The sequence below is a fragment of the Oncorhynchus gorbuscha genome, linkage group LG15 (assembly GCF_021184085.1).
Source record: "Oncorhynchus gorbuscha isolate QuinsamMale2020 ecotype Even-year linkage group LG15, OgorEven_v1.0, whole genome shotgun sequence".
In the NCBI taxonomy this organism is placed as follows: Eukaryota; Metazoa; Chordata; class Actinopteri; order Salmoniformes; family Salmonidae; genus Oncorhynchus; species Oncorhynchus gorbuscha.
The window spans coordinates 54427950-54442351 of NC_060187.1; the positions used below are offsets into that span (position 1 = coordinate 54427950).

The 14402-nt window shown below is 42.8% G+C and overlaps 1 protein-coding gene across 10 annotated transcripts in view; it reads right to left on the reverse strand.

Annotated features, from left to right (window-relative positions):
- Positions 1 to 14402, reverse strand: part of LOC123997511 (clathrin coat assembly protein AP180-like) — a 73271-nt gene that overhangs the window by 19801 nt on the left and 39068 nt on the right. For 9 of the 10 annotated variants that reach the window (XM_046301824.1, XM_046301828.1, XM_046301826.1 and 6 more), the window contains 7 exons: positions 14149 to 14251; positions 11170 to 11263; positions 10195 to 10306; positions 9901 to 10007; positions 9747 to 9788; positions 893 to 954; positions 59 to 82 (listed from right to left, as the gene is read on the reverse strand). In XM_046301824.1, coding sequence (XP_046157780.1) covers positions 59 to 82; positions 893 to 954; positions 9747 to 9788; positions 9901 to 10007; positions 10195 to 10306; positions 11170 to 11263; positions 14149 to 14251 — 544 coding nt within the window. The remainder of the gene's footprint in view (positions 1 to 58; positions 83 to 892; positions 955 to 9746; positions 9789 to 9900; positions 10008 to 10194; positions 10307 to 11169; positions 11264 to 14148; positions 14252 to 14402) is intronic. The other variant, XM_046301825.1, reaches the window with a different exon arrangement.

Consider the following 14402-nt stretch of genomic DNA (forward strand, 5'->3'; position numbering starts at 1 on the left):
ATAATGACCCGGCCCTCCACGTCAACTCATTCTGTAGGAGATCCAGCACAATACTCACACATCGTCTCTGTGAACATCCTCTCTGTAACACACATTGACAATCACTGGCATTTGCTAAGATTTCATCTGCTAAGTTTCTTTCCATACATCCGATCTGATGATGCCCCCCCCACCCGCCACACACACAAATACTATCTTGTATCGTTGTCCTACTAAGGTCCTGTCGAGAACACACGACAGACAGTCTGGTGATGACAGCTTCAGTCCAATCACTGCCCATAAAAATCACACAATCTAGAGGGCATACACTGGAGGTCCTAATGATGTTAATTGAGAGAGGCTGCGTATAATTAAAGCCTATGGGACATCAGGGTCAAGCACAGTTCTAATTTGGGTTCACTGAATGGTCACAGACTATTTTCACACACTGACGGAGGCTCTTCAGCCGAAGTGTTGGTCAAATAAATCCACAGCAAAAGGAGGCAGACGGTTTCCATTTCAGGCATTTAACAGATGCACTCATCCAGAGCTACTTACAGGAGCAATTAGGGTTAAGATTTCTCACCTAGTAGGCTCAAGGATTTGAACCAGAGACCTTTCGGTTACTGGCTCAATGCTCTTAACCGCTCTTAACCGTTAGGCTACCTGCCACCCCAAGTATGACTTTCTGTTTCACCTTTAGGGTGTGTGTTCTTTATTTATTTACTCCACAGACTTTATAAAACCCAACGTATGTGCGTGCATGCATATGTACTGTACTGAGATTGCTGAATTCTCAAATGTGAAGTAAATAGGAAGTAAAGTAGTCCCACTGCCAAGTAGCCCTGGTTACAAAGACGCCCATGGGGTAAGGATTCAAGTGTGGTTGGTGGAGAGTGTGGTTGGTACTTACGGCTTCTTCCCCTCCAGAGTGTTTAGGTGAGTCTCCAGGGACTGCAAGAGACTCTCAGGGGCCTGGAGAACGAGAAGAGATGGGCAACATATTACTACAGGCGCCACAGGGCTATGGTATACCGTGCAGTACATGGATCAGACACATAGGTTATGAGCAGGGGTCTCCAACTTTGAACCAAGAGAGCTACTGGCGGTGCCGGCTTTTATTCCAGTCCAGTAGGCTTAGATTGGAAAATACCATAATTAGTTGATTATTTGTACTACTGGTGTGATGGTGCTGGGCTGGAACAAAAGCCCGCACACCCAGTAACTTTCCAGGTCTCTGGAGGACCCTGGGGAAATGTTCAACGGTAAAACATGAAGACACAGGGGAACATTTATGTCAGGGCACACAGAGTATCAGGGGAGCTCTTGACAGGTGATGACACTTGACTTGATAAAGGGTCTGAAGGGAAACATAGAGGGATGAGAAGAAGAGCCAGAGGAGGTCTGACACAAAGAATGCTCACATTGGGCCCAACAGGGGACAGAGAATGGTCACATTGGGGCTAAGAGGGAATATAGAGAATGGTCACATTAGATCTAATAGGGAACACAGAGAATGGTCACATTGGGGCTAACAAGGAATAAAGAGAATGGTCACATTAGATCTAATAGGGAATAAAGAGAATGGTCACATTAGATCTAATAGGGAATAAAGAGAATGGTCACATTGGGGCTAACAGGGAATAAAGAGAATGGTCACATTGGGGCTAACAGAGAATAAAGAGAATGGTCACATTGGGGCTAACAGAGAATAAAGAGAATGGTCACATTGGGGCTAACAGGGAATAAAGAGAATGGTCACATTGGGGCTAATAGGAAATAAAGAGAATGGTCACATTGGGGCTAACAGGGAATAAAGAGAATGGTCACATTGGGTCTAACAGGGAATAAAGAGAATGGTCACATTGGGGCTAACAGGGAATAAAGAGAATGGTGACATTGGGGCTAACAGGGAATAAAGAGAATGGTCACATTAGATCTAATAGGGAATAAAGAGAATGGTCACATTGGGGCTAACAGGGAATTAAAGAGAATGGTCACATTGGGGTTAACAGGGAACAAAGAGAATGGTCACATTGGGGCTAACAGGGAACAAAGAGAATGGTCACATTGGGGCTAACAGGTAATAAAGAGAATGGTCACATTGGGGCTAATAGGGAATAAAGAGAATGGTCACATTGGGGCTAACAGGGAATAAAGAGAATGGTCACATTGGGGCTAATAGGGAATAAAGAGAATGGTCACATTGGGGCTAACAGGGAATAAAGAGAATGGTCACATTGGGGCTAATAGGGAATAAAGAGAATGGTCACATTGGGGCTAACAGGGAATAAAGAGAATGGTCACATTGGGGCTAACAGGGTACACTGGGCCTAACAGTGGAAACAGAATTATCACATTGGAGCTAACAGGGTACACTGGGCCTAACAGTGGACACAGAATTATCACATCGGGACTAACGGGACATATAGAATGATCACATTGGGGCAATGGGGCAATTCCAATTCCTACAATAGGAAAACAATTGTGTGCCACTTCAAAATGTCTTTCACAAAGCAGTTCAGTCCATTCATAATTTAAATGTAGTAAACTACTCATCAGTGTTAAAGAACAAGGCTTCCATCAATGCAGTTATACTGCATTCTCAAACTTACACATCATAGCAAAACATGCTGCACAGCCACAGGTGGCAGTACACCTGATAGGCTAAGCAGTTAGCATCTAGCAAAGCCACGTGTACGCTGTCACAGCTAAATGGGCCAGCTAAATCTCACACACTTCCCTCTTAAATCACTATTGTTTTCCTGTCCATTTACCTTGGTCTACTTCCTCTGATAACCCAATAAATGTCTTGGTATTCTAGGTAATTGTGCCTGAAATGTAAAGAGGCCTCGGAGGCCTTTTCAATGTGAAAGAGGACGGCCCATTTCAGAACGAAGTACCAGTAGTAGTGTGTCTACTCTGACCTCTCTATTTTTATTAGGTCACACCGTAGCAAAACAATGAAAAACCAGCGTTTCTTATCAGACACATTCAGATAACACCTCCCAATTGAACTTAGTTTTGGACAGTTTTCTTCCATTTCGTGCCTATTGAAAACAATCCAGGTGTGTGATTGACTGTCACAGAGCTTCCAGAGGGAGGAGTGACAGTTCCATCACTTTCCAGAGGCCAATTGGGCCACGTACAGACCCACAGGGGTCCTTGTATTAAACAGGTGTCTCAAGCTGTTCAGGGAACATTTAGGTAAATTTAGGGAGGGTCTGCTCTACACTGTTGGCAGTGATATCGCTGTAGTGACTTTCTAAGCATCTTCACTGAGCAATCAAAGGAAAATAACGACTATATGAATTGGAACAGTTTTCTCCTAGAATCTCCTAGATTCTGTTCAGCCTACAGTACGTGTATAATGTGCATGTATATATGTCATGAATGCATTATGACGATGGCCGTAATGTAGATTGTTACTCAGCATTTGCCTCTGCCAAACGATGCACTCCAAAGAGGGGTTAAGAGATCTGATGATTAGACGATAATACAATCTATTGAGCTGCTATTACAGACCAGCACAGCCACAAACATAGTAGACGGGTGCAAATATGTTATTTCCCTGCTTCACGCCATTCCAATGCTTTTGTATTCCCTACAGCACTGTGGGATCATCAAGATCCACCTGGAATTGACATATCGGTCTATCTGTCATAGATAAGAGGCTGCTGTTTCCTTACAACAGAGAATAATACAATACACATGCTTATGGATTTCAGGTAAATCCAAGTAATAAGAGAAATATAATAACATCCGGTGAAACGACATGATTTGTTTTCATTTCGCACAACTAATTCTATGGCTTTCTTATTCAATCTCGAATAGCTACCGCTAAGTCACCATGTCGCTTAGCTGCCCAAATGGTGACTCATGGGACAGAGAATTCAGTCAAATTTATTGTGGAGTGTCCCTTGACTCAGCTGCCTAAGCACTGGCACTTGGAGTCTAATCAGTCACACCTCTAGGCCAGGACAGCATCCCTAAAACGATACTGCCTAAGAAAGCGCCTTAAAGGTTACTGCCTAAGAAGGAGCCAAGTCTAGACATAGTCTATGTAGGCTTTCTAGTTTGCCTCTCCACCACATGCATACAAACATACATGGAGACACATAGATTGTTCTATGAGCCAGTCATTTCATTTGACAGTTTATAAACAACTAGTAATAGTAATAGTGCAAGGAATATGACAGGAATCTCTCTACACAATAAGGAGCAACCAGAATGTCCAAACTGTGACATAATGCTAACCAGTTAATCTGCTAGTTAGCCAATGGACTCCATTAACATCCAAACACACACACAGGGCTTTCAACCCTAATCCATGCTCAACAACTCCCCCAACAACTCCCCCAAACTCACAGTCATGATTCAATGTATCATTACCTTGCTTTCACCAGCTCCTCTTTAGAGTAATACCATGACATGCCAGTAAGCCCAACCCCCCATTTCACATCCCACCACCCTCTCGGTTGGCTAGTAGTCCAACCAATCAAGCATGTTAGTGTGGTCAAACCCCCTGCAGATCTGCACCTGCCCAAGGCTGTGATTTTTTAGACATAATGTTGATGAGGGAGAGTGTACCCCTTCCCCTTGGCCTCAACCCCTTTGATGTTTGGAGATCTGATGGGTCTGAAAAGGTAAAAGCAGTGTGGGGGTTGAGCTTCAGATATGCAAACATTAAAGCTTTATAGGGCCAAAAGGAAGGGTTAGGGAGTGGTTGGGACACATAGTGAGCTACGAATCAAATCAAATTTTATTGGTCACATAAACATGATTAGCAGATGTTATTGCGGGTGTAGCGAAATGCTTGTTCTTTTAGCTCCAACAGTGCAGTAATATCTAACAAGAAATATCAATCAAATTACGCAACATATACATATACACACAAATCTAAGTAGGAATGAATTAAGACTATATACATATGGACCAGTGATGTCAGAGCAGAACGGACTAAGATACAGTAGAATAGCATAGAAAACAGTACATACATATGAGATGAGTAATGCAAGATATGTAAAGATTATTAAGTGAATGAGATACCGTAGAATAGTATAGAAAACAGTATATACATATGAGATAAGTAATGCCAGATATGTAAACATTAAGGGACTAAGATACTGTAGAATAGTATAGAAAACAGTATATACATATGAGATGAGTAATGCCAGATATGTAAATATTATTAAAGTGACAAGCGTTCCATTCCTTAAAGTGGCCAGTGATTCCTAGTCTATGCCTATAGGCAGCAGCCTCTAATGTGCTAGTGATGGCTGTTTAACAGTCTGATTGCCTTGAGATAGAAGCGGTTTTTCAGTCTCTCGGTCCCAGCTTTGATGCACCTGTACTGACCGCGCCTTCTGGATGATAGCAGGGTGAACAGGCAGTGGCTTGGGTGGTTGATATTCTTGATGATCTTTTTGGCCTTCCTGTGACATCAGGGTGCTGTAGGTGTCCTGGAGGGTGTGTAGTTTGCCCCCGGTAATGCATTGGGCAGACTGAACTACCCTGTGGAGAGCCTTGCGGTTGCGGGCGGTGCAGTTGCCGCACCAGGCGGTGATACAGCCCGACAGGATGCTTTAAATTGTGTATCTGTAAAAATGTGTGAGGGTTTTAGGTGTCAAGCCAAATTTCTTTAGCCGCCTGAGATTGAAGATGCTCTGTTGCGCCTTCATCACCACACCACCACTGTTTGGGTGGTGCATTTTAGCTTGTCAGTGATGTATACCCCAAGGAACTTTTAAGATTTCCACCTTCTCCACTGCAGTCCCATTGATGTAGATGGGGGGGTGCACCCTCTGCTGTTGCCAGACGTCTACGTTCATCTCCTTTGTTTTGTTGACATTGAGTGAGAGGTTGTTTTCCAGTCACCACACTCCCAGAGCCCTCACCTCCTCCCCGTAGGCTGTCTCATCATCACTGGTAATCAAGCCTACTACTGTTGTGTCGTCTGCAAACTTGATGATTGAGTTGGAGGTGTGCTTGGGCACGCAGTCATGGGTGAACAGGGAGTACAGGAGGGGGCTGAGCATGCACCCTTGTGGGGACCCAGTGTTGAGGATCAGCAGAGTGGAGGTGATGTTTCCTATCTTCACCACCTGGGGGCGGCTCGTCAGGAAGTCCAGGACCCAGTTGCACGGGGCGGGGTTCAGACCGAGGACCTCGAGCTTAATGATAAGCTTGGAGGGTACTATAGTGATGAATGCTGAGCTATAGTCAATAAACAGTATTCTTCCATAGGTATTCCTCTTGTCCAGATGGGATAGGGCAGTGTGCAGAGTGATGGCGATTGCATCATCTGTGGATCTATTGGGGCGGTAAGCAAATTGAAGTGGGTCTACGGTGGCAGGTAAGGTAGAGGTGATATGGTCCTTGACTAGTCTCTCAAAGCACTTCATGATGACAGAGGTGAGTGCTACGGGGCGATAGTCAATAAGTTCAGTTACCTTTGCCTTCTTGGGTACAGGAACAATGGTGGCCATCTTGAAGCATGTGGGCACAGATAGGGAGAGATTGAATATGCCCGTAAACACACCAGTCAGCTGGCCTGTGCACACTCTGAGAACACAGCTAGGGATGCCGTCTGGGCCTTCAGCCTTGTGAGGGTTAACACGTTTAAACGCTTTACTCACGTCGGCCATGGAGAAGGAGAGCCCACAGTCCTTGGTAGTGGGCCGTGTCGGTGGCACTGTGTTATCCTCAAAGCGTGTGAAGAATGTGTTTAGCCTGCTCTCAGCGACGTGGCTGGATTTCCTTTTGTAGTCCGTGATTGTCTGTAGTCCCTGCCACATATGTCTCGTGTCTGAGCCGTTGAATTTTGACTCCACTTTATTTCTATACTGACGTTTAGCTTGTTTGATTGTCTTGGGGAGTAAATAACTACACTGTTTATATTCGGACATATTACCAGTCGTCTTTCCATGGTTTCCATGGTTTCAGTTTCACGTGAATGCTACCATCTATCCATGGTTTCTGGTTAGGGTAAGTGTTAATAGTCACAGTGGGTACTACATCTCCTATACACTTCCTTATGAACTCAGTCACCGTGTTCGTGTATGCATCTAGATTATTTTCGCAAACCACCTGGAACATATCCCAGTCCACATTATCAAAAGGCATGGGTTCCGATTAGTCAGACCAGCATTGAATAGTACGAAGCATGGGCACTTCCTGTTTGAGTTTCTGCCTATAGGACGGGAGGAGCAAGATAGAGTCGTGGTCAGATTTGCCAAAAGGGCAGCGGGGGTGGGCCTTGTAAGCATTCCAGAAGTTTGAATAGCAATGGTCGAGAGTCTTAGTAGCACGAGCAGGACAGTCAATATGTTGATAGAACTTCGGCAGCCTACTCCTCAGATTTGCTTTGTTAAAATCCCCAGCTACAATAAATGCATCCTCAGGATATGTGGCTTCCAGTTTGCCTAAAGTCCAGTGAAGTTTTTTGAGGGCTGTCGAGATTTCGGCTTGATGTGGGATGTAAACGGCCGTGGCGATGGCAAAGGAGAATTCCCTTGGGAGATATAAGGTATTCTAGGTCGGGTGAACAAAATGACTTGAGTTCCTTTATGTTTCTAGAATTACACCATGAGTCGTTAATCATGAAACAAACCCCTCCGCCCTTCTGCTTTAAGGAGAGATATTTATTTCTGTCTGCGCGATGTACTGAGAATCCTGCTGGCTTTACCGACTCTGACAGAGTATCCCGAGAGAGCCATGTTTCCGTGAAACAAAGTATGTTACAGGCCCTAAACGTCTCTCTGGAAAGAAATCCTTGCTCTAAGCTCATCAACTATGCTATCCAAAGACGGAAAATTATCGAGTAATATACTCAAAAGCGGTGGGTGGTGTGCGAGCCTCCTATGTCGAACCAGCAGTGCCTCTTCTCCGCTGGTGATGTTTTGGGTCAGCCTCTGGAATTAAGTTCAATTGCTCTGGGAAGAGTGAACAAAAGATCTGCTCCAGGGAAGTCATATTCCTTGTTGTAATGCTGGTAGTTCTGGTGAGGTACTGCCGCTCTAATATCCAATAGTTGTTCCCGGCTGTATGTCATGACACAAAACATTTCCTGTGCTAACAATGTAAAAAATAGTACATAAAAAAAAATACTGCATAGTTTTCTAAGAGCTAGTCGCAATGCTGCCATCTCCGTCAGCGCCATCTTCTCCTTACTTGAGGGATTTATACTGCCCATGACATTTCAGATACCATCTCAGGTGATTTTGACATTATGGAAACTCTATAGTAACATTCTGGTGAATTACGATACAATTGTTGAGCTAAAACCAATGTTAGCTCAGATCTTAGCTATCAGCGAAATAGTATTGCGACTTCTCCAATCTGTTTCCTCAATCACATCAACCTGGACTCATAGGTAGACGTAACATAGTAAAGTAAATCAGGGACACTCCAATTAGTATGATATGTTATGTTTCATATGGTATGTATGGATGTCTGTCATCCATTTCATATATGATATGTTACAAATTACAATTTGTATATGTTACAAATTTAAATGTGTAGAATATGTTACAAATTGCAATTCGTACAATATGTCACAAATTTTCAAAATGGATGATATGTTACAAACTCCAATTAGTTGTGGCTAATGTTAGCTAGGTGGCTAGTGGCTAATGCTAACTTTAGCTAGGTTACTAATGTTAGTTAGGCTAGAAGTTAGGGGTTAGGGTTAAACGTTATGTTAAAGCGGAAGGGTTAGCTAACATGCTATGTAGTTGCAAAGTAGCTCAAATGTAGTAATTAGTTGCAAAGTTGCTAATTAGCTAACATTATAAAGTTGTCCGTGATGAGATTCGAATGCGCAACCTTTGGGTTGCTACACATTCACATTATATATCCACCCATCCATCCATCCACCCATCCATCCATCCACCCACCCACCCACCCGACCGACCTACCCGACCGACCAACCACTGTATTTTCATTTTTGCCTCATTTAATCATACCAAACGTAACATATGATACATATTTTGGGTGTCCTGGATTAACATTTACTAAATTATGTTTAGTCTATGAGATCAGGCTGTTGACATCCAACTTCATCCAAGAGTATCTGCTGTATTTGCAGTTCAATGGATTCAAGAGAGTTCAGTGTTGTTATTCAATTTCCTATAGGCTGCTTTGCTCCCCAAAAGCGAGGTTTTGACTAGACGGCATTAAGCTTTTGTCAGATTTTACTTTTTGTAGAAGGTTAGGAGAACTTACGCAGCAGGCTAGGATAATTAGGTTAAGGTTAGGAAAAGGGTTAGGGTTAGGTTTAGCAACAACAACAAAATCGACTTTTGACGTCAATTTGACAAAAGCTGTATCCCTTCTAGCCATGACCCAAAGGCAAGCTGTATGTACGACACACTACTCACACTCTCAGCCTGTAAGATCAAGCTGCACCTCTGGAAGTAAGAGGACAGAACGGATCAAAGGGATACGCCCCAATTCTATGAAAAGCTCACCATTGGTCAGGTAGACAATCACATGTCAACTCTGTACATGACTGTGATTGGCCAGGGCTGCTTGTCCAAAAAAAGGACCAATATTCGGATTGGTCAATGCTGATAGAGAAGAGATTTCTAAGTTGTGGGCTATGTCCAAAACGCATACTACCCCAGGTTAAAGAAAACCATAACACTGAGATGCAATGCTGGTACAATGTAAGTACAATGTGAATACAATGTTAGTAGATTAGGAGAAAGTGTATCATCCCAGTGAAAATTTGGGAAATTAGGCTTAAAGGTTCAAACAGGACTTACCTGAGTGAGCTCCGGGATATCATTTTTGTCAATTCCTATGGTCTGTAAAAAAAGATGTCGACATTTCAGCTGAGCCTCCATATACCATGCTTGTCATACTGGCTGTGGATTGAACTGTTCAACAGTAAAGTGTATTGTTGGGTTTGTCTTTTACCTCAGCAATTTTGAAGACCTCAGAAACCCTGGTCATCCGTGTCAAGAATCTCTTGTAGATCTCCAGCCCGTCTTTGCACTGTCCTCTCTTCATCTGGAAAAATTTCTCTGTGAGGAAAAAGAGGATGAACATGTTTATTGTTAGAAAAGAACCATTGGAGCATTACTATTACATCAAATGAACAGGACCACATCTATTTCCATGTCTTGAATAAAATTAAACCTGTAATTTTCATCAAATATAAAAAGACATGATTATTGTCCCAGGAAGTAGAAGAAAACGGTCGAGCCTTGCCTAATACATTAATGATCCCGTCATTGTAGCAGGCATATAACTTGATCAGGTCTTTGAACATCAGGAGGAAGCACGCGTTGATCACCCCATTGGTCAGTTCATTGGGATGGACCTATAGATAAACAAGGTGAGATTAGATCACACTGAGGATGGGAGGTTTGAGTTAATATGCGGATAAAGTACCCAATTGTCAAACTTGAGTAACAGCAAAGAAACCTTAATAGGAAATGACTCTAGTAAAAGTGAAAGTCCCCCAGTAAAAAATATTTGAGTAAAAGTTTTGAAGTATTTGGTTTTAAGTATAACATTGTCTTGTTTTTTAAATTTATGGATAGCCAGGACTACACTCCAACATAATTTAAAAACTAAACATGTGTGTTTAATGAGTCTGCCAGATCAGAGACAGTAGGGATGAGCAGGGATGTTCTCCTGATAAGTGCATGAATTGGACCTTTTTCCTGTGCTGCTAAGCATTCGAAATGTAAGGAGTAATTTTGGGTGTCAGGGAAAACGTATGGAGTAAAAAGTATATCATTTTCTTTAGGAAATAAGAAGAGTAAAAGTACTACTTAAGTAGTATTTAGAAGTATTTTTATTTAAGTACTTTACACCACTACTATTTGGGTTGAGTTGCCAGGTAGTTCAGGTCAGCGCTCCTCAACCCTGTTCCTGGAAAGCTATCCTTCTGTAGGTTTTCACTCAAACCCTAATCTAGCACACCTGACTCTAATAATTAGCTGGTTGATAAGCTGAACCAGGTTAGTTACAACTGGGATCGGAGCCAAAACCTACAGGAGGGCAGCTCTCCAGGAACAGGGTTGGAGAGCTCTGGTTTAGGATCATGTTTAGGCATGGGGCATAACAGAAGGTGGCCTAACAATCACAATAAATATAATGTGACAAAAAAAAGGCAAAAACAAAAATGCCCTTACTAACAGATACAAAAATCCTTCTCATCATCATCATAATACTCACATCAAACTCCAGCAGGGCGTCTATCTGGCTCTGCAGAGTGGGCATTCCTTTCAACAGCTTCTCTACGGGCATCTTCCTCATCACCCCCTCAGCTCTGAGACAGACAGACAGACAGACAGACAGACAGACAGACAGACAGACAGACAGACAGACAGACAGACAGACAGACAGACAGACAGACAGACAGACAGACAGACAGACAGACAGACAGACAGAGGAGCAACAACATGGTACAGTATGAGTATGAGAAAACCCTGAATGTTGGTTTGAGGTTCATTAAAAAAAATATTGTGGAGAGTTTTTAATCCAGTTGTTTGTGTTGATGATGTGATTTTTTTTAACGTTGTCTATATTTTCATTGTTGTTTCTGTGCTGGGTGTATTGGTACTTGTTTGTATTATCTGGTGTAGTCAAATTTCCCATTAGCAGATCAATACAAAAAATCTTTCTTGATACAGTATGATGAGTTAAACCCTAATGAAGGTCTATTGACGAACACATAGGTGTAAGATCCATTAAAAACATTGTGGAGCAATAATTAATGTACTGCCATTTCTTTTTCCAGCAATATGAGATGAGAGGAGGGGTAGCCTAGTGGTTAGAGAGTTGGACTAGTAACCGGAAGGTTGCAAGTTCAAACCCCTGAGCTGACAAGGTACAAATCTGTTGTTCTGCTCCTGAACAGACAGTTAACCCACTGTTCCTAGGCTGTCATTGAAAATAAAATGTGTTCTTAACTGACTTGCCTACTTAAAGGTAAAATGAAAGAAGAAAAAAACGTAATACTGTCTACATTGGGATAAATAACATTTATCCCAATGTAGACCTCTGGGACATTGAATCTATAAGGAAGTACTGTAGACAGGCGAAAGCAAAACAAAGGGAGTGTCCTATGGTCCTGTATGGCTCAGTTGGTAGAGCATGGTGCGTGCAAAGCCAGGATTATGGGTTTGATTCCCAGGACCACCCATATGTATGGATGCATGAATATACTGTCAATTGCCTTGGCTAAATGGCATATATTATTAAATTCTTGCAGGGGATCACATGCACATACTAAATACTTATACGCTTTGCATGAAGGCTTCTGTTAATTGGCATTTGCAATTATATTATCACTAGAGATCTGCCAAGGCCAAGGCCTTGTGATGCAACACTAACACAGCAACAGCTTTAGACGGATCCAGCTTCTTAGCTCCTTTAGGTAAGACACATGACATGAGACACTAGGTCAGAGCTCTGTCTGCACACCTGGCTGTTCTGTCTGTTTGTCGCATGGCTGGCACAGACTGTGCTGTGGGACCTTGTTTCTGCCAGCAAAACGCAACAGTCTGGACAGGAGCCTAAAGTAATAGCTCACTGTCTGTATTCAGACTGTGTAGTCTATATTCATCTGTCTGTTTCTGTACAGGCACAGGCATGGACAGCCCACTCACTCTGCCCTCACCCACAGTGCAATCACAGAGTTTCTAAACCCAGAGGCACAGCATCGCGATACTTCCGGGAATGCTTGTGAAACAGACCAAACAGACTGGCTTTAAGATTAATCACTCCCACCTACTGACCCCTGAGACTGACAGACAGGTCAGGTGGCTGTGATTCTGCCAAGTGTTGTCTCTATGAGAAATAGAATATGAATCTATTTCTATGTTTTTATACTGAACAAAAATATAAACCCAACATGCAACAATTGCAACTATTTTACTGAGTTACAGTTCACCCAACCTAAACTTCCTTACAATCAAAGCATCAGTACAGAGACAAAGTAGAGTCGCAATTCAACGGCTCAAACACGAGGCGTATGTGGCAGGGTCTACAGTCAATCACGGATTACAAAAAGAAAACATCGCTCATCCATATATTTATATGTACATATTATTTTTCATCCCTTTACATTTGTGTGTATTTGTGTGTATAAGGTAGTTGTTGTGAATTTGTAAGATTACTTGTTAGATTTCACTGCATAGTCGGAACTAGAAGCACAAGCATTTCGCTACACTCGCATTAACATCTGCTAATCATGTGTATGTGACCAATACAATTTGATTTGATTTGATTTAAGGAAATCACTCAATTGAAATAAATTCATTAGGCCCTAATCTATGGATTTCATGTGACTGGGCAGGAGCGCATGGGTGGGCCTAGGAGGGCACTTTGGAGCAAGGCCCACCCACTGTGGAGCCAGGCCCAGCCAATCAGAATGAGTTTTCCCAAAAAAAAGGGTTTTATTACAGACAGAACTACTCCTCAGTTTCATCAGCTGTCTGGGTGGCTGGTCTCAGACAATCCTGCAGGTGAAGAAGCCGGATGTGGAGGTCCTGGGCTGGCCAGGTTACACGTGGTTTGTGGTTGTGAGGCGGGTTTGACGTACTGTCGGATTCTCTAAAACGACGTTGGAGGCGGCTTATGGTAGAGGAATTAACATTCAGTTCTGGCGATAGCTCTGTTGGACATTCCTGCAGTCAGCATGCCAATTGCACACTCCCTCAAAACTTGAGACATATGTGGCATTGTGTTGTGTGACAAAACTGCACATTTTAGAGTGGCCTTTTATTGTCCCCAGCACATGGTGCACCTGTGTAAGGATCATCCTGTTTAATCAGCTTCTTAATATGCCACACCTATCAGCTGGATTTATTATTTGGCAAAGGAGAAATGCTGACTAACAGGCATGTAAACAAATTTGTGAACAAAATTTGAGAGAAATACGTTTTTTATGCATATGGAACATTTCTGGAATATTTTATTTCACCTCATGAAACAGGGGACCAACACTTTACATCTTGCGTTTTTACATTTTTGTTCGGTATAAATGATTCTGAGGGGGTGGGAGGGTGAGGGGTCAAAATATATCTTGTATATTGCAGCTAGACTGTGTGTTTTGCTCTATTTGAAGCTTGATTGTCCTTTTAAAAAAGCCATAAAGAGAAGAGCAGCACTGATGGAGAGGATAGACAGAGTTATTGAGAGACAACACACCCCTTCTTCACTCTGCCAAAGTCGAAGGACATCTGTCTGTAGGCGAACGCCTTCTCGTTGAGGTACCGGCTGTAGCGTCTGATAAACGTGGACATGTCGTAGCCTGGGGGAGGAACAACAGGCCAATGTCACCTCCACGTCTCCATAGAAACAACACTTCACAGAGTACCATTTCCATCACCCGAGAAACCAGTTTACATGGCCATGGGAGCCCATATTAATCACCATGGACACAGTTTTTACACTGATCACAC